Here is a 20,662-nt window from a genome sequence, read left to right on the forward strand (position 1 = left end):
CATTTCAGATCACAATGTTTATCAACAGCTTTGTAGTGCCTTACTTATGTATTTAAATTCATTCAATGGTTAACTATACTAAAAACACTGAATCACAAGTAGAAAACTGTACATCATAATGACCAAACCGATACAATCCCACCTACTCACCACATCCCATGAAGACCCCCAATCTCTTATTACAGTAGACTCCACCATTAAAACAACTGCTAAACTGGACCAAATAAACTTTACTGGTAAATTGGAATGAATGCCAGTTAACTGTCGTGTTCTCCGGATAATTTAAATGATTTCAAAAATCCATCGAAATTTTTGTAATTCTAATGAACCGAAAATAAATATCCTTTATAAGAAGGATAAAGCTTTGTTGGATACTTGTATATGTTACCTACGCTTTCTTCATCTATCATGTCATACTCTTACACATTGGGTCATCTTGAGTAATAAAGAATAATCCATGTTGAATTTCAAGGCCTTTTTATATACCGCACCATGTCAATCTGGTTTATGTCAGGAAAAAGCAGATGGAGAAAAATGAATCTATAGACAATATTGTTATGTTCACAAATATTTGATTATAAATCTTTGCAATTCACTAAACTACATTTGATATACTTAATGAAAACATTGATTTAAATTTCAAAAGTATAATTTGAATTTGGTTTAAAGTTTAATTTTTATTGTCAAGAGCAGCCCAATATGATACCGGAATTGGGCAGTCGATCACTTATTGTTAGAGTTGATGGCTTCACTTTGAACAGTCTGGCTGCCATTGTTTAATATTCAATGAGGCAATACAGAACTGAGTGATGACTCTCAAGTTTTAATGACTAGTTATGTAATTCTTGGGGGTTGAAATGGCCGAGTAGTTAAGGTATTGCACTGTGATCTGAAAGGTCCCGGGTTCGAGCCCCGCTTCAGGCACTTTTTTTTCGTTGGGCAAGATTTGCTCACTTGGACAACATGGGTGATTCCTGTTGATGTCAGACATCCTGTGTGATGGATTATCTATAGTCCTTCATGGAATGCCTGGGCGACGGGATCTTATGGTGCAGTAGCGAAAGGGCGTTTTTTAAAACAAATATAATTCTAAATACGTCTTTGGGAGTCAGGTTTGTAAAAATTATGTGCTTATGATTAATTTTATGCTGTAATTTACGCTAAATGATGATGGAACTGTTTCATGCGAGCTTCAGACAGTATGAAGAAAGGTGTCTAGATATAATAACAAATCCACATAAATATGTGCACATTGGCCATTCTGTATTCCACTAAGGTCATTCTTATAGTTACAAAGAATACCTAAGATTGGAAATGAATCACTTTTTAATTGGAATCATTTCAGCCGAAAAGTGCTGTTTCAATGAATAGCTTTGACTGTGTAAAAACTGTCATTTCAATTCATAGCCATTTTATATTAATAATGCTTTTTCATAATGGTTTACTATTCCTAATAAATTATTAGAAATATATTATTTAAACACTATTAAGTATAATTTAAACATTATCAACAAATCTCATCTTTATTACTAATATAATGTATATTTTGTAATGAAGGCAGTTGTAACTTTTAATATCGCTTATGTAATTTGGATCACCTACCAGTTGATGAAGTCATTTATATCACAATAGATAGTTTGCTTTCTGTGAATTCATCAGATGATGACTTGGTAGAATATGAGACATCACATTTTACTAATCATCTGAAAAAGTTTGTTGATTTACTGATTAATGATGCATCATCAGCTCCATAAATATATATTTACCTCTTTTTCATACATTGTATGTTTTTAATAGTCGATTTTGTCTTAAAGGCATCGTCGAGTTCTATTTCTCATTTTCTTCATATCGCCTATTTCTTCCGAGTGTCATATTTCTACACATGAAAAAAATGAACCTTTATGCTCTCTATATATTTTTATTTTGATTCGTTTCTATCATTGTTTTGTTATTATTTTTTTCCCCTTCAACGTCAACAACTTTTTTAATGAAATATTTCTGCACACATCTCTGAATACTATACAATTGGTTTTTTAATATCCATATTTTTTTGTGGAAAAGGTACGCAATAAATAATTGTCGTATAAAATATTTTGTCATAACCCAGAAAAATATGATACTTAATCGGATATTTGCCTGTGGATAGATGATACTTAGATATAACTATGTCAACAATTTTGGGGTTTGGTGTGGGATAAAATTATAATTGAACTAGTTGCACATATTACTTGAATGTAAGAATAGGCTGTACAATTTTCACTTTTCACATTTTTGAAATTGGAATATTTTGTTGTTTTTAATTTTTTTTTACTGAAGTCAGAATGATCACGTATTTTGTTCGAAAGGAAAGTCAATAATAATAATAATAATAATAATAATAATAATAATAATAATAATAATAATAATAATAATAATAATAATAATAATAATAATAATCCCCCCCCCTCCCCCTTAAACTTGCTCATGCAATGGAGGTAGTAAGACATTGAATCATTAAATATTATACAAAACAAGCAACTAAACAGCCTACAACAATAGTTCCATCTTTCAGACTCAAACCTCATCGCAGCAAACAGCTAAACAAATAATGATATTACTTGATAAAGTTACAATGTCTTGGTATTAACATTGGTATCACTTTAGCCTCAGACAATTTAATCTTTTAGTAAATGATAACTTTATAAATTAATTTCAGGCTTTTGTCATGGAGAGTCAGAGCATAAAATATATTACTTGCTACCCCATTTTTACAGGATGTGATCCATCCAGTCAACTTCTGAAGTTTGCCAAAGAACTTCGAGGTAGCAGTCTTCACCTTGACATGATCTCCCTTGGAAGAGGTCAGGGACCAAAGGCAGAAGAACTGATTTCCAAAGCCCAGATTCTGAAGGGGAGATGGGTTTTTCTGCAAAATTGCCACCTCGCTGCTTCTTGGATGCCAAAACTTCAATCCATTGTTGAGCGGTAACTACCATTTATGGAAATATACTTACTTATTTAACATGGCTGTAAAATTACAACTCTTTGTATTTTTTGAGATATATATATATATATATATATATATATATATATATATAATTTATATATATATATATATATATATATATATATATATATATATAATAAAAATGATGTTAAAAAATCAATTCTATGATGAATTTTGTTTTGTAGTAATCAAAGTGAATAATTGAAAATGAAAAACTTGTCTTTTTAGTTAAAGCTGTACTATCCTTTTTCTCATTACATTTATGTTTTCTTCAAAAACATTGCCCCTTGCTCTGAAATTGGCCAAAAACTTAACTAAATTTGTATTATTAATTATTGTAATGAAATCCTTTGTCAGGTTCAACCAGCCCAATGATGGAACGCTTGACCCCCAGTTCAGGCTATGGCTAAGTTCAAGACCAGATGAGTCTTTCCCTGTGTCAATTTTACAGACTGGAATCAAAGTTAGTGACCATGAATGAAAATAATATTATGATCAGAGGCGAATTAGCATGTTATAGAGATGTTCAGTTAAAATAATGTTAAAACGATATAATATTGATCATACATGTTTTACGACTTTATAGTACTCTCTGCACTATGGTTTCTTGTGTGTTTTGTAAAATTGCCATTGATGCTTATTAAGAACGGTGTATTTTATTTATAAACAGATGACAGTGGAAGCGCCGAGAGGCTTAAAATCCAATTTGTTCAGATCTTTTGGGTCAGGTGGAGGTGGAGTTGTATCAGAGAAATTATACAACGAAGGCTCTAATAAACAGGCCTGGAGGCCATTGCTGTTTGGTCTATGTCTCTTTAACAGTGTTATCCATGAAAGGAAGAAGTATGGAACTCTGGGGTGGAACATTCCATATGAATTTAATGATTCAGATTTGGAGGTAAATATCCAGGGTTTTTTAAGAATACTGGGTAATTCAAAATCAGTAAAAGTCACAAAATTGCCATAATCTGATTTTCATATACTGTTAATACTTTTGAAAAATGTAGTTCGACGCTTTGATATTTGTCAGATTCATTCAATGTAATCCTCAAGAGAACACTAAAATTATGATATCGAGGACAGTGCTTAGTTATTGTAAGATGAGATTACTTAAAATTGTGTTTTTTTCCCTCGATTGAAGATGTCACTTTTTTTATGTTATATTAATTGCTCAACTCAATATTATCAAAAAATTCAATCTTATTGTATCTCAAATATTGTCTTGATTGCTCGTGAGTCATTTCATGGTCAGATGTTGACCCTTTTTCTTCAATGTCATGTGTTTTCAGGTATCAATTCTGAACCTTCAGCTCATAATTGAGGAAATGGAGGACACTCCATGGGCGGCACTAAGCTACCTTACAGGTGATGTCATCTATGGAGGTCGCGTAACGGATGATTGGGACAGAAGGTGTCTCATTTCATTGATAAGTAAATTCTACACACCAGCTTCATTGGAGTCAGGATATTCATATGACAGCAGCAAGGTTAATCTTAGTTACTTACTTATTCAAACCAGTGATCTGCTGAGCTGTAGCCCTTTGGTCTTGTGTCATGACGTAGAAGTTAGACGTCTTTTGTAGTTGTTCTGCAAGGCTAATCAATAAGTTTTTAATTCATTGAATTTGTTCATGATTTTTTTTGTTTTAAAAAATATTGCTATTCATGAATTATAATTTGAAAATTCACTGGTCACTGTTTGGTGTTTATTAAGAAATAATTTTAGATTTCCACGATAATTATCTTTTTATCATGACCAAGAAAAGTGTGCTTTGATTACTGTTTTACCAAAAAAGAAAGTTATATCAAAGAAAAAAGAGATTCATATACATTAAAAAGAATTCTTCTTCCTCATCATGGTCGTTGTAGTAGTTCTTTAAATCGAGGATCCAGACTACAGTTCACGTTTATGAATTTCCCGACAAACACACACAAACTCACTGACATATTCATAATACACTCTGTTATCATTTCATTTTTGATATTTTTTCTACGCTTCCAAGACCCTTTCGAATTCTGTATTGTTTTTAGTTTCTATCAACTCCTGTGGGAGTTCATTCCATAAACGAATGGCAGAGGGAGAGAAAGAATGTAGGCGGGTGTCTGTTCTTGATGTTTGAATTGATAGTTTGTTGTAGTGTCTCCTTGTTAGTCTGTTTTTTGGTCTAATGTAGTTGGGGAGTTTAAAGCTGGCTTTGCCTTTATTAATTTTTTGGAAGGTACATATCTTGTTTCTTCCGCGATGATATTACTTTTTTTCCAGACCTAAGCTTTCTGTGAGTTTTGTTTTGCTATTGTTATATTAGTATTTATTATTTATTCTCCTTGCTGCTCTATTTTGTACCATTTAGATCTTGTTGATATCAGTTTTGGTGTAGGGATCCCGTATTATGCTTGCATATTCGGGGATGGGCCTTACTATAGTTTTGTAGGGGATTGTCTGAATTTTGACGTGATAGCCACTCAGGTTTCATTTTAAAAAAGCACTTGTTTTGTTTGTCTTTGATGTTATATTTGTGATGTGTTATTTACATTTGAGATTATGGGTAATAATTAGTCCAAGAGGTCTAGAAGATTTGACGTTATCTAATCGTTGTTCCATGAAGGTGGTAGTCGTAGTTTACATGTGTTTTTTTGGTTTGATATCGTCAGAACATTGCATTTGCTTACGTTGAAGTTCATAAGCTAGGGCTTCTCCCAAGCTTCCAATTTTGCCAAGTCCAGGTTAAGTTCAATGCTATCTTGAAATGAGTGGATGTGCTTGTAGAGTGCATTGTCATCTGCAAATAGACGAACTTCAGATGTTAAGCCATCAGGGAGGTCGTTAATGAAAATAAGAAAAAGTAAAGGACCTAGAACTGATCCTTGGGGGACCCCTGAAGTTACCCGGCCTATATCAGAGTTTTGACCTCCGACAACTACTTGTTGGGTTCTGTCGCTCAGAAATGATTCTATTCATTTCAGTGTCTTACCCATTATTCCAACTTTCTGGATATTTTAGAGAAGCTGTGTATGTGGTACTTTATCAAAAGCTTTCTCGAAATCAAGGAGTATCAGGTCGGTTTGTCTACCTTTGTCAAGTTCTAATGAGAATTCATCGACCATAGAGACTAGTTGTGTTTAACATAATCTGCCGTTTCTGATATATATATGATAATGATGATGATATTGATGATGATGATGATGATGATGATGATGATGATGACGATGACCATGATGATAATAATAGTGATAATTTGATGATGATGATGATGATGATGATGATGATGATGATGATGATGATGATGATGATGATGATGATATGATGTTCATGATAAGGATAGTAAGGATAACAATAATTAATTTGGTGATGATCATGATAACGACAGTCATTTATATATCAGTTTATAAATTAATTCTACTGTCATGTATTTATTGATATTCTCAATTTCAGATGTACATCCCGATATCAAATGATCTCAGTTACAGCTCAATTAATTCGTTCATAGAAGAGCTCCCAAATTATGACAGACCTGAAATTTTTGGTATGACTGAAAATGCGGAAAAAGCCTATAGAGAGTTCCAGTCTAGCAATCTCATCAACACTGTGATTAGTTTACAGCCTCGAATGTCTTCAAGCATCACCGGGTATGCAATTTTTTATGTCTTATTTTGTTTTTAAAAAGATTTTCTTATCTTTTGAAATATTATGACTCCGTTCCATATTGTGTGTGTTTATTTAATTTCCAGTAAAGGTGTTGTGCATTTTAAATACATGGAAGAGTTATTTTAGTGAAATCATCTAAAGTTTAACTGATATATGGAGAATGTTAAATACTTACTGAACATAATTTTAACAGAAGTTATTTGTTTAATGACTCAATGAATTCTACAATATTAATTGATAAATATCAATTGCGTAAACAAAAATAGAGAAGTACACCAGCACTTGATTTTGTCCATATTATTTTATTTATCTTTCAATTTTCCAGATCCCAGAAAAATAATGATGCAGTTATTCTTGAGATAGCCAGTGATATTTCCAAACGTCTCCCCCTTTGCGTAGAAGATGATTCTGAGTCACCTGACTCAGCTCTCCTTGAGCCCAGGCGATCTTTACGATCAATCATCCAGAAAGATGTGGAGACAAAAGGCTTGGATAAAGAAAAACTGAATAGTAAATGGATTTAAACATTTTTTTAAATAAAAAAAATATTTAATATCTTTCATCCACTACCATAATCACAAACCAGGAGGCAACATTCACTGTAACTCTGACCAATTGATATAGCATTGCTTTCTCGACCCACTCATTTATGCAGCTTTGTGGTCTGGTGGTATAACACTCAGCTTGTGACCTGTGGGTCATAGGTTCATCATCATCAAGTTCCATGCTTGGAGGTTTCCTTTATAGTCTCTCTCTATATCTCATGGTCTCTCGCTGTGTCGATGAGTGGTCGTACTGTCATTCCAGTGAATTCCTTAATCTGTTTGAAGAGGACCAATCTTTGTTTTCCCCTCGCTCTTTTTCCATTAATTTTACCACTGATGGCTAGGAATTCATTTCTGTCTTTCCTGATGATATGACCAAAGAAGCCTAGGCCGTAGGTTAGAGTTGATATAAAGATAAGTCCTTTACTCATATTTCCTCACCATACTCGGGTTTTAAATTAGTATCTGGCTGATAACACTATTTTTTCTGCCAAAAAGAAATTATAGTAACTCCTGCAAGTCTGGTCCCACATGTTTTGTGATGCTGTATGGTTGGGTCACCTCATACATGCTTTAAGCTCATATAGTGGATTTTGCATAAAAGCTTATGGGATTTTTTTTTCTTTTCACTTTCACGTGGATGTTTTTTTCTAGGGGGGAGGGGGAGGGAGGGGGAAGAGAGAATGGAATCGGGCTTCAGATTCACATCAGAAAATAATCTCTGGATGGAAAGAAATTAAATTTTTAAAATATAAAATATGAAAATATTCAAAATGATATACTGTATTGACTGCCTAATTACAAAGCAGTTGTGAGGAAACAAAAAAAAATTTTAATGGGAATTTCGGTGAATATCTTTCAAAGAAGTGAATTCTTTTCTCCGTATAGATATACTCCAATTGATTATGATATACATGCAATTAAGCAATGCTAAAAAAAATGTCAAAGATCTTTATATTTAATTTTTCCTCCTGATGACCAAAGAAGCGGGTTTCCATTTATTAGTGGAATTGTTTCACTTTTTGTAGTAGGCTATCACTCTTACAATATCTGTCAACTTCTACAAAACAAGTATCTATTGTTTGGCAAGCTTGAGCTGTGCAGCAGGATGAAGAATAATGCCTTACACTAAGATTCAACTCTTGGGGTCAGAATTTTCTATCATTGTCATCTGCCAATACTAAAACAACATTGTACAACACCAGGGGAAACTCTGATTTTACATCCATGTGGCATAGGAATAAAATGTAAATAGCCTTTCCCTATGGCCTTATTGCCAGGTTACGTTGACTGTTAAGAGCACAAGGAAATAGCTAAAGGTCAAAAGCAATCCGACATAATACTGCCTCACAAAAGTCATCCAGTTTTATAGAATTACTAATTTTTTGCTATTTTTTTTCTTTCAGTTTTGGAATCTCTTACGAATGAGTTGTCTGGTAACTCTGCCTTGCTGACAGTGTTGAGGCAAGAGATTGACAGGTTCAACCAACTGCTGTCTATTATTCATTCCTCCCTCAAACTCTTGAGTCTTGCTGTCAGTGGAGAAGTTGTCATGTCTGAACAATTGGATGATGCCTATGAGGCTTTATTGACTCAACGAGTACCAAATCAATGGAAGGCAAGGAACTGGTTATTATTACGTTAACGCTTTGACCCCCCCCCCCCACCCCACCTAATACAATGTCGAGAAATGGTGTGATAATAAATGGGAATAATCTTTTTTGGTTTTCTTTTTTTTCCCTTTTTTTTTTTAACTTACCATTTCCAGCTTGAACAAACTGTAACAAATATCAAAAGATAAGGTGGTACACCCCCCCTCCCCCCAGCACGATAAAAAAATCAAAGAAAGAGGTTTCGGCGAAAGGCATTATAGAAACATGCTTCATCTTCTTCGTAATTTATATTATTATTATTATTATTATTATTATTATTATTATTATATTACTATTATTATCATGACAAAATCTTTTTTTGTTTAACTTTTAAAAATTTTTTTTTTTTTTTTCAAAACTTTTTCTGCTGTTCATCTAAACATGAAAAAGTACTAATATTTTTAATGACTCGGTAATTTCATTCCATTTTATTTTTTCCTTCTATATTTTGAAACCCAAACAGAATGTTGCATACGAGTCAACAAAATCATTATCTTCGTGGGTCACAGATTTACAGCAAAGAGTTGAATTTTTCTCTCGGTGGGCTAAACTTTTATCTTCGGCCATTGAGAAGAAATTTCGACAAATCATTCGAAATATTAAAGAAACTGTGGCAGACCAAGAGGAGTCCGTTATCACTCAACCAACCAGCTTCTGGTTGTCAGCATTTTTCTTCCCCCAAGGTAATGCAATATTTTCAGATATTACTAGCTGGATGATCATATGCATATCATTCATTTTAACTGAATTGTCTAATGTGAAAAGAGTAGAGTACAATCTGTACCCATGCATAGTAAACTCACTTTTGTTATATCTGCAGGCTACATAAAATAAAGGTAGCTGAAATTCAACAAACTTCGACTAGCTCAATTGAACGATATGGGTGATATCTCTTGACATCTGTAATTTGTTTGATGGATCATTTATAACCCTTCATGGAATGGTTTTGATAATGCTGTGTGGAAGGGCATAACTTTTTTGTGTGTAAATTTGTCTATACAATGAAATTGCAATGTCCTGTTTATTATTTTTTACACGAGTAAATACATATTGCTTGTTACTATAATTGAATGTGTATATCTGTAAACTTTCTTCAAATATAACTCAGGCTATTGCTATCCATCAAAAAGCATTTACCTGAGTTAGCCTCTGAATAAATGTGATAAGCCACAGGTTTAGTTTAAATTTTAATTGTCTCTTTTCTTTAAATATTACTGTCTCTTTGACCCTGATATGATTAATATTGTTTATTTTGTTCCAAACCGATGATTGTATTTTGTTCACCATTTCATCCTTTACATTGGTATATTTAATTTTCTTTTCTTTGTGGATAACTTTCAGAGTATAGAGAGGCAGGGAAAACTCAAATGTGTAAATCTTGAATTTAGGGAAAATAAAAATAAAACATTCACAAAATTATCTGAACTTCAGCATATTCCTATCACAATGATGTGTAACAGTGATGTCATCTCTTTCACTACAATGTCTAAGCGATCGTTTTCAGCTTAATATTATCACTACAATACATAAAGAAAATAATTTCTACAACATGACTGAGCAATGCGCTGCTACACGGGAGGTTACCGAAAAAAAAAATCATTTCCTCACAAGGATTTGAACCTGGGACCTTATGATCCACATGAGACTAACCACTATACCTCTCAACTTACCATGTTTCTTGATAAAATTGGTGGAAATATTGGTTCATACAGAAGCATGCGATTCAAATTTCTACGTTCAGATAAAAATCAAAGCCTAACCAACAAGATCCTGTGTTCCTTGCTAAATCAGACAGCAGCAATGAGACAGAGGACTCTAAGGAGAGTGCCAAGAATGGAAGGGATGGAGGAGGATAAATACGAGAATGTCAATCAAAATACTCATAAGGATGAAGGCATTTTGTCGACCATTTCCAGTAAGAATCATTTTTTAGCATGAAGGGAAGGGACAATACAACTTAAACAACAACTAGTTTCAGAACCTGACTGCCTTTGCAACTCGCTTCATTGTCAATAATTTATTTCCATTTTCGCAGGTTTCCTTACAGCTGTACTCCAAAATCATGCTCGTAAAATGGGCATCTCTGTGGATTCATTAAAATTCAAATTTGAAATTGTTGGACCACAGGCAGACGCCATTTCTGAGGCCAGTGATGAAGGACGAAGTTCGAGGACTTCCAGTGTGAAAGAATTGGCTTTTTCAGTAAGTAGATATTAAAGCCTGGTGTTTATGATTTAGGCTAATCACTTCTTTTTTGACTCATGTGATGCAAGACAAGTTGCAAAAAGGATATTTGATTCAATGACTGATGTTACTTGAAGATAAGGTTTTGAGCTTTTCACTTCTAGAAAGTACTATCATCTTCTCTAATGGAAACAAATTACAGGCGGAAAATTTATTTTAAAATATGGTGCGGGGGAATGTTATAATTTATAGAACAGCAATATACAAATTTGCTCACTTAAATCAGTGCAGATAATGATTATAGCCTTGTCAATCACTATTGGTTACTTAGAAGACCAGTATATGCAGTAAAGCAAATGGTGGTCAGACAGGCACACATTCAATGGACAGCATTTTCTACAGGGTTTTCTTAGAGTTGTTTCTGACATAGACACCTCTTGATTAGAAAAAAAAGATCACAAGACAATCCACCTAATTCCTTTTTAAAATTTAAGACTACCTAATAATGTAGCAAATTATATACAATATACTCTGTATGAAATTCAGTGCAAACTTAGCAACTTAAAATGCATGGTCCATATTTTAAATAGTCCTATTACCACAGTGCTAAGATTAGCTTTTGCAATTCATTTTATCATTTGTAATATTATAATAACCCTACAATTATAGTATAAATTTAAGAAACAAACAAAAGTTATGGCAATTATTTTTTTATTCACACAAGGGGACTCCTCCTGCTGATGGCGTACAAATATATGGACTGTTTTTAGATGGAGCAAGATGGGACTCAGCAAGCCACTCTCTTCAGGACTGTGAATCTGACAAACGATTCTATGATTTACCAGATATTCACTTCCAACCTGTTGAGGTATATACGCTTGGCTTATATACTTCATGTATCAAATTAATCAAATGATTATAAATCTAGCTTGAATGTTGATATAATCATTACATTTATGTGCTAAGCATTGACAATTTGACCAGATTAAAATTTCTGTATTGTTACCTTCTATACATCTACATTGGAATTGGAACATAAATTCTATTAACTTTCCACAGAACCGAGGCATAGTATCTGCATCTTCCTACAGTAGAAGAGATGAGCACCATGATCCATCTAAACCTTCCATGCACAAAACGTCAGAAACTGCTTATGAATGTCCACTGTACCGAACATCAGCCAGAGCTGGGACTTTATCTTCAACAGGCCATTCAACAAATTTTGTAACTTCAGTGACTCTACCATGTGAGCAAACACCAGAATTCTGGATTCTTAGAGGAGTGGCTTTGTTATGTCAATTGGATGAGTGAAAATAAACTCATTGTCATTGTAAACTCCGTCAAATTAAAGTTGTTGTTTTTTGTTTTTGTTTTTTAAATGTTAGTTATTAAAGTAATGTGCATAATGCTTTCTCCCATTTTATATTAAACGAATTATTGTGAAAATAGTATGATATTTATCTATTTATCACGATTGTAGAAATATCATTATCATGTCCTCAGTGAAAAACACTTTTTAAAAAATGTAAGGCATAATTTAATATTCAATGAAAATCCTCTTTTCTACAAAAAAAAAAAAAAAAAAAAAAAAAAATAAAAATAATAAAATAATAACAATAAAATTTAAAGGCTGCTCATCCAAAGATTGTTTCGTCCATTATTCTGCAATCATAATTCCGCAGCCAAAGACTCTTTGTGGTTAAATGTAGATTGTACATAGTCATAGAGAAAGTTCTCTGAATATATTTATCATTGTTGTGATTTACTTAATATATATATAGCTTTTTTTTTTTTTAACTTTAAAATCATAAGTTGTGTATGATATTGAAATAATAAAATCAAGGCTGTCAATAATACAGATCTTTTTGGAATTTCCTTGCTACTAATTTTAATTAATTTTGAGTACAATCATTGAAAATAAATATTGGCTCATAGAATTAAAATGTATTTATATCAATTCTTCATTTAAATGCATAGTACATCACTAAATGTTGAAATATTGTCTATTTCATTTCATTCAAAGTTTGAGCTGCTTGCAAATAGACGAGAAATGTCTTATTTATTCTTATATATTTATGAAAACCGCATTCCTCGTAAACTGTGATATAAATTGGTTTCAATTTAATTTCTATTTTCATTGTGATCTAAATCATTTCATTCAAAGGATGAGCTGTTGCAAATAGACGAGAAATGCCTTATTTATTCATATATTTATAGAAACCGCATTCCTCGTAAACTGTGATATAAATTGGTTTCAATTTTAGTTTCTATTTTCATTGTGATCTTTCAATATGATTTTTTATTTTTTGCAAACAATTGAAGTGAAAATAAAGTGAAGAAATGTCATGAAATGTAAAAAAAAAAGTTTTTTTGTTCCTCATTCTGTCATCGCATACTTGGTTTTAACCCAGTATCTGTCTGTCACATGTTTAAATGTCGATTTACACTGCATAATCTCAAATCATAATCAAAACAACAAATTTGATACAATCTATATCTTAACTCATTGGCACTGTGCTAGACAAGGATGTCCAACAGGTCAGCTTGCAGCACAGACGTATTGGCTTTTTTTGTCCAGGCACCCTTATAATGTAAAACCAACTGTATTAGCAGAGAGAATGACCCTTCTTAGGTCAGTTATTTGCAGAAACCATAAGTTGCTTTTAATTCTTTTAAAATAAAGCATTAATTTTTTTTTTCATCTGACCAAGCAAAGCAATTCTTTAATGCTTTTTTGTAAAGATGGCTGTGCCCATATTCCATTTAAGGTTATTTATATCATGCATATGGTGTCCCTGATAGCTCAGTTGGTAGAGCACTGCTTCCCTTGCATAGGTACTAAGACTGAGACCTAATCCTATTGAAGTCGACATTTTTTTCTAACCTCTCAGCAGTGATTGGTTTGCTTGATCTGTTAGATCTGGTGAAAAGTACTTTGAGATATGTTGTTTCTTTTTGTTCTTAAGGGTTTTACGGCGCTTGCAACACATTTAGGTTATATCAGTGCCAGTAAAAAGGAAGAAAATGGGATAGTAAAAAGTTCTAGAATTACAATTAAAGCATCCAAGAGAAAGTAAGACAAAGGGGAACTGGGAACAAATAGGGATCAGATGTAGATTCCAAGAGCATACCATCAATGTTTGAGATCACCAATAAGTCTCATCCAGACACAAGCACAAAATCTAACAAAGAGGAATACACTCAAATGCTTACATTATATATTCAAAATAACAAATATAATAATACATAACAGAGAGATGATTTACAAGGAAAAAAAATATCATCTCCCAAAACAATAACTATGCATTTGACTGTTTCCCTCCCAGTCAGGACTCCGACCTGGGCCAGGACAAAGCCAAGTAATCTCATTCCAAGACAAAAACAGAAAGCATGTTGGAAAACAGATATAAGGGGATAGAAGACACAGCATGTACCTCCCTGCCCACTATGGGAGGTAGGAACCCCACCCAGTACTTTGAGATAGACTAACATCCTATCCAAAGGGTAGATAGTGATTGCTATTGTCCGTTTCATGCTATAGAAACTGGGATAAACTCTGGCTCCATAGGCCTAAAGGATCTGAAGCACTCCTTATTATATCAGGAATATAAATATAAGGAAATCAAGTCATCTCAACAATTGGTTAACGTTTATGTTGTAATTGTAGCAAATATGATCTGATCCCCATTCAAGGAAGACTATTTTTTTCTCACTGCTTTATCTGGCATTGGAGTCACAATAGTTTAGTTGGTAGAGAACTCGCCTCACAAGGACAAGAACCAGTATCGATTCTAACTGAAATTATTTCTGAACCTACCAGCACTGACTGGATAACTGGACCTATTAGATCTAGCAGAAAGTACTTTGCGATAGTCTAGTTTCTCGTCCAAAGGCTAGTAATATGGCTCTGAAAGACTTTTTTTTTTTGTTTGCATTATATTATTCACATCTTTCCAAAATTTTCTTTCATACTTTCTTTTTTTTTTAAATGCAACATAGAGCATAAAACTTGCAATACTCTCATTTCTTTGCTCCCATCATTTTGTGTTCAATGTTTGTTTGGAAAATTGTGGAAAAGTAGTGACAACGTATTTTTTGAAAAATAAAAGCATTATGTCGTCTCAACAAGGGAGCAATCTCTGATATCTAATGGAGCACTAATGAGGTTGTGAGATTTGATCCCCAATCAAGGAGGGCAAATTTATTAAGATGATTTTAAAAAATGTATTTTTCTATCTGCTTTGTTGGATTGCATCGTTCACATTTACCACAACAGCTGTATCTGAGATCCAATGTGTAAATATAATCAATTTGATAATGAATCCTTCTGACTCCAAAGTGTTTAAAATACGTAACCAATTTCAGGTGAAACAATATATTCACATTATTAACAAATTGAAATCAACTTAGTTCGAGTTGACTCATTGAGATGTATGCAGTATGAGCCAATGAGATTTTTTGTCACTTTCCTCATGTATTGTGAGTTATTTATTCTCACATTCAACGGATAATTCATATTCAATTTAGAAGTGATTAAAAAAAAACAATAAACATTTTATAAACTTTTGTAAACTTCCAATTTATTATTTGATTATCTAGCTCCAAATTTTTCAGTATAGACAAGTTGATAAAAATAATAAAGCCGTCCTAACCAGTCTTGCCAGTACTGTTCACATAGTGATTTATTCATTAAATGGATGTGTGCTGGGTTGCCATCTGGGTAGATAATCACCAACAATCCATGGTTCACTTCTCCTACCTGAAACATAACACAAAATTTCAGACTGTAGACATTGGACTATAATTTTTTTTTAAAACAACTTGTTCTCCAAGACTGTAAGTAAAAAAAAAAGTGCATTAAAACATTTCAAAATAAAAAATAATTTTTAAAAATCAAGACAAGCGATCTGTAAATTTAAAAATTATTTTCATGGAAAAGCTGATTGGATGGATAAGATTCTGCGCACCCTTCTTTTTCTATGCAAGGAGACTAGAACTATATGGCAAGCTCAATGTCAATTACTATACACAATCATTTTCTTTTACCTTATTTTGAATTATCCACTCAATGTACCCATAATTTCTGACAATGCTAAAACTCTTTATCTTTTTTTTTTTTCTACAATGAAGGAACACAATTTTTACATTTATTAACTCCAATTTATACAGGTGGTAGTAGTAGTAGTAGTAGTAGTAGTATTGATGATGATGATGATGACGATGATGATGTCAATAAAGATGATTCTGAATGTCATAAAGATAGTAAATCTCACTTTCAAGAGTGCCTTGTTAGCATTGACCAACCCAATGTAAGCTGCCACTTGAAGTGGATCATTATACGTATTTTTCAATAAGGGGCGGGGCTTCTTGGAAGTTTTCCAATCAATCACACAGAGTACGTCTCTGAAATTTAAAAAGTGATCTCTACAACAACAACAGCACAGATATATCTTCTTTAAGTACCAAAATTCAAACACCTGAATGTACTCAACCTCAACATAAAACATATATTTTATCTGTATATTTCTCTTTTTTGTTGTTTTTTTTTTTGTTTAGAAATAATAAAACAACAGCAGCTTATAATGAGGGCCTTTATTTTGCTCATTATCCATTAAACTGTACTCAAAGCTCCTTCTGAGCATGTAGGAGGAAACATAAATCCTATAAGGCGCTATTTTAGTTTCCATTCAACAACGATGGCTTTGCACTGCCCACAATGGGCTTCAAATCTTTTAAGTTGGGAGAAAAGTGTTAAATTACTCGACCACAAAAAATGCAAATTGTATTTGTAACTCATTAACAAAATCTAAAAATATTTTAAACAATACGGATATTCTGGAAATAACAGAGATAGAAATAAACCCTTGCAAAATATTTAAAAGAATAGGCATAGAAATTAGAATGATTTTGACACAGATCCTTAAACAGCAGAATAAACAAAATCACAGATTTAAAAAAAATGTTTGGCGTTTGTTTCCCTCATGGTATACAAGAAATATATATAGCAGAAGAAGGAGAGAACAATAATATAATTGTGCACTTTGTGAGTCACATTTTAAAATGTCTCTTATAAAGTTTCAATGATGAATGCCTTTATTTTGTTCATTCAAAACTTAAATTCGTCAGAATGAAATTACTTACTTATACTTAGCAACACAGTCGGCAACACCTCTATACAAGAGAGCAGGATGTCTCATGTCTGTCTCTAAAGTATGGATATCAGTGATGTGCTTCATTGCTGTCTGCAGACTGGCCCAATGTCCTTGGTTATCAGGCATGATCTGAATTTCAGACTCCGGCTTTCCAGATAATAATTCCATGACATTGGCATGAAAATTAATTCCTCTATTAATGGTAGCTGCAGATAGAGAATAAAGAGAAAGAGAGATATTTGTAATTCAACATCTTTTCCTATTTAAGTATGGCGCTGCGTTCAATATTTTATATACAGCTCTTGGGCTACATCTCTTTTCATGGCATGGCACTATATGTGCCATTATAAACCTGATGGAAATCAAATATGTTAAACTTTGACTATTAACATAAAACAAATGATTAATGACATTTCAGGTTCCCCCTTTATCAGAAAAATGACTTTAAATGTAAAAAAATAAAACAAATGGATTATGTTTAGAAGGAAAAAAAAACAATTGAAAAAAATAGGAAGAAAAAAGCAACAAATAAAGAGACCCAAGGTATTGTGCAAGATGTTAATTTTTTATTAAAAAAAAAAATTAACAGTGATAAAGGAACTTTCACAGTATGTGTATGTTTTTGTGTGCATATGTGAGTATACTTGTCTGTGTTTGTGCTGCGCACATGCATTTGTTTTAAGCACCAAACATTACTTGTTAGTGAATGATTGGATGATATATTATTAGCATTATCATCATTATCATTACACACGTTACGCCTTGTTTCAACACGGGTTATATATAAGCTCAAGTTGTTGTTTTTTAAATTAACAATAATAATAATATTTATTTATTTCTGAATGCCTTTTAACTGGTCTATTGATAAAATTATTTTTAAAAAAAGAACTATATAAATTTTATTTTGAGGAGCTTTAAATAAAAACATACCTTAGTTATATCTAATGGAAGTGATTTTAGATATTTGGGGCAACATGAGAAAAATCTCAATCAGCATATATACAACATATATAATATATATATATATATATATATATATATATATATATATATATATATATTATATATATATATATATATATATATATACAGTTGCCTAGAGAATGTAAATGTTGCTGCTCAAAGCTCGAGGAAATTAATATGAAATTGACTGTAAGCTTCAATTTTATTACAAGAACAGATCAAACGAACATTTCAGGTTTCCCCTTTATCAACAAAACAGGATGAATGAAACACTACAGATGAATGAGATAATGTGGTATTGGCGTTGTTACGATGAATAAACAAAACATGGGTTCAATTGGGTTCAATGTTGGTCAAACCCAATTGAAAGTACACTGCGGATCCCATGTTGACTGAGGAGACAGAAACCCATTGAAACAATTGTAGCGACATAAATGTGAGTGTCCCTACTTATTTTATTTTATATATATATTATATTATATATAATTTTAATATTATATTATATATTATATATATATTATTATATATTTATATATATATATAATATATATATATAAATATATATATATATATATATATATATATATATATATATATATATATATTATATATATATTATTAATATATATATATATATTTAGAAGTATACAGGAGGTAGGCATCTTACTTTAAAAGAGAAAATAATATCATTACTAGCTCAACTCAAGAGAATAGATTTACCTTCTTGGTGTACTTTAAAGCCCTCCTCTCCAAGTTCTGCTATCATTTTTTCTCTCCAACGATTTAAAAAGAACCGATTCAAATCTGGCATTGTTTTATTCAGGATTGATTTCACAGAGGGCACTGTTCTCAGGGAAAGTGATTTGATATCCTCCTTAAATAGCATCATTTTTTCATAAGCACTGTTCTCTTCTTCAATTTCTTTGCTATTGAAATGCAAAGGAACATTGTTTATAAAATTAAATGAATCGGGTGGTTCTGTTGGTATTTGCTTTGGATTGAATTGCTTCTTCTCGGACGTGTTGGTCCTGAATTCTACATTATCATTGTATACATTTGGCTTATTAAAGTCACCGGTTGGTATTGGAGAAATAACAGGAATATAAATTGAATCATTGCTCACATCTTGAATTCTTTTAACATATGGCATTTTCTGTGAATTATTTGTTGTGTTTACTTCCTTTTTAAAGAATTCTGTGGAGGAATAATCTTGCAAGTCTTCAGGCATGGAGCCAGACTTGGTCACTGGACTTGGCACGCCATGTTCAAAAAATTCTTCAGATGGATGTGCATCTAGAAAGTCTGGAATTTGAACAAATTGTTGGGTATTTACATCTGAAGTAACTTCCTTTGGTGGATTGAGATCGGTTTCCTCTCTGTCATAAACAAATGATGTCTCCTTATCTAAACCTACTATATTGCTTTTCAAATGGGTAGATTGTGCACTTAAAACTTCCATGGTTTCTAAAAGTTTCTCGTTGTTATCATTTTTACTTTTTCTCAATTTTCCAGTTTTAGTAATTTTTCTAGCACTACCAAATATAAGATCTGTTTTATTTTTCCAATCAATGAGATCATCCAGATTATAATTATAACTCTTTTTCTTAGCATATTTTCTTATTGAAGTGCATAAAAGACAACGCTGTTGCAATCTCCTGGACAAAATCAAGTTCAAAAACAATCTTGACATTTTGGGTGAGGTAATCATCAAAAAGAGTTCGAAATCTGTTTTGAAAGAGAACACAAAATAGGATTATTAATGTATAATGCAAATAGAACGATTCATTATAAAATATAGGTCTTTTTAAATAGCAGTGATAAAAAAAACCCATCACATCAATGATGTATTCATTGATACAGATTTATAGATTCTGTTGATAAGATATTTTCTTCATTAAATTAATACTTTAATATAACTAATAATAATAATAAAATAATAATAATAAAATAATAATAATAATAAATATAATAATAATAATAATAATATAATAATAATAATAATATATATCATCATCATCATCATCATCATAATCATAATAATAATAATGTAACAATCATAATAATAATATTAAAAAAACCTGTTTCCTTCCCAGAAAAAATTGTTCAAAATTTTCATCTTTATTAAAAATGTATGTGTTCAAAAAGTTCTTACGCACCACTTGGAAGTCAGAAGTTTCAGTCCAGTGCACGGCGCTTTAAAAAAATATTATTTTATTTATCTCAGTGCACGGCGCTCATCATTAGTGGTATGTAGTGATGGTCTTCGGCAGTATGCTTCTATTGAATTCTCAGAAGAAAAAGTGAAAGTAGCAGAAGAGCGAAAATCGCAGTTTTACTGATGACCTTCACCTTGTAACTTTTGTATCTCACAAAAATTGATAGTCTTTAATATGGTAAGAAGAGTGTATTAAAACAAAATAGATCGATTGCTATTTTGTGCATATATCATAAAACATAATTAACTTTATTTTTTATGGAGTTGTTGTTTTTTTTTTAAATTTTATGGAACTGTGTATTCCATAAATTAATGTAGG

General features: G+C 32.0%; 2 protein-coding genes across 4 annotated transcripts in view; one reads left to right on the top strand and one right to left on the bottom strand.

Annotated features, from left to right (window-relative positions):
* The window catches only part of LOC144962766 (dynein axonemal heavy chain 6-like), an 88,063-nt gene extending 75,428 nt beyond the window's left edge, over positions 1-12,635 (top strand). For all 3 annotated transcript variants that reach the window (XM_078896004.1, XM_078896006.1, XM_078896005.1), the window contains 11 exons: positions 2,754-2,964; positions 3,344-3,449; positions 3,657-3,884; positions 4,276-4,473; positions 6,420-6,613; positions 6,958-7,142; positions 8,584-8,795; positions 9,293-9,512; positions 10,865-11,031; positions 11,738-11,881; positions 12,073-12,635. In XM_078896004.1, the coding sequence (XP_078752130.1) occupies positions 2,754-2,964; positions 3,344-3,449; positions 3,657-3,884; positions 4,276-4,473; positions 6,420-6,613; positions 6,958-7,142; positions 8,584-8,795; positions 9,293-9,512; positions 10,865-11,031; positions 11,738-11,881; positions 12,073-12,324 (2,117 nt within the window). In that variant the 3' untranslated portion in view covers positions 12,325-12,635. The remainder of the gene's footprint in view (positions 1-2,753; positions 2,965-3,343; positions 3,450-3,656; positions 3,885-4,275; positions 4,474-6,419; positions 6,614-6,957; positions 7,143-8,583; positions 8,796-9,292; positions 9,513-10,864; positions 11,032-11,737; positions 11,882-12,072) is intronic.
* A 2,931-nt stretch (positions 12,636-15,566) lies between these two features.
* On the bottom strand, positions 15,567-20,423 carry LOC144962768 (uncharacterized). The gene is made up of 5 exons (XM_078896008.1): positions 20,285-20,423; positions 18,849-19,853; positions 17,155-17,371; positions 16,287-16,416; positions 15,567-15,772 (listed from the first exon to the last, which is right to left on the bottom strand). Exons 2-5 carry the CDS (start codon positions 19,834-19,836, stop codon positions 15,605-15,607), a joined length of 1,503 nt encoding a protein of 500 aa, XP_078752134.1. The 5' UTR covers positions 19,837-19,853; positions 20,285-20,423; the 3' UTR covers positions 15,567-15,604.
* Positions 20,424-20,662: the final 239 nt, after the last annotated feature.

The sequence above is a fragment of the Berghia stephanieae genome, chromosome 1 (genome assembly GCF_034508935.2).
Source record: "Berghia stephanieae isolate SIO BIC M18660-M18661 chromosome 1, UCSD_Bste_1.3, whole genome shotgun sequence".
Lineage (NCBI taxonomy): Eukaryota > Metazoa > Mollusca > Gastropoda > Nudibranchia > Aeolidiidae > Berghia > Berghia stephanieae.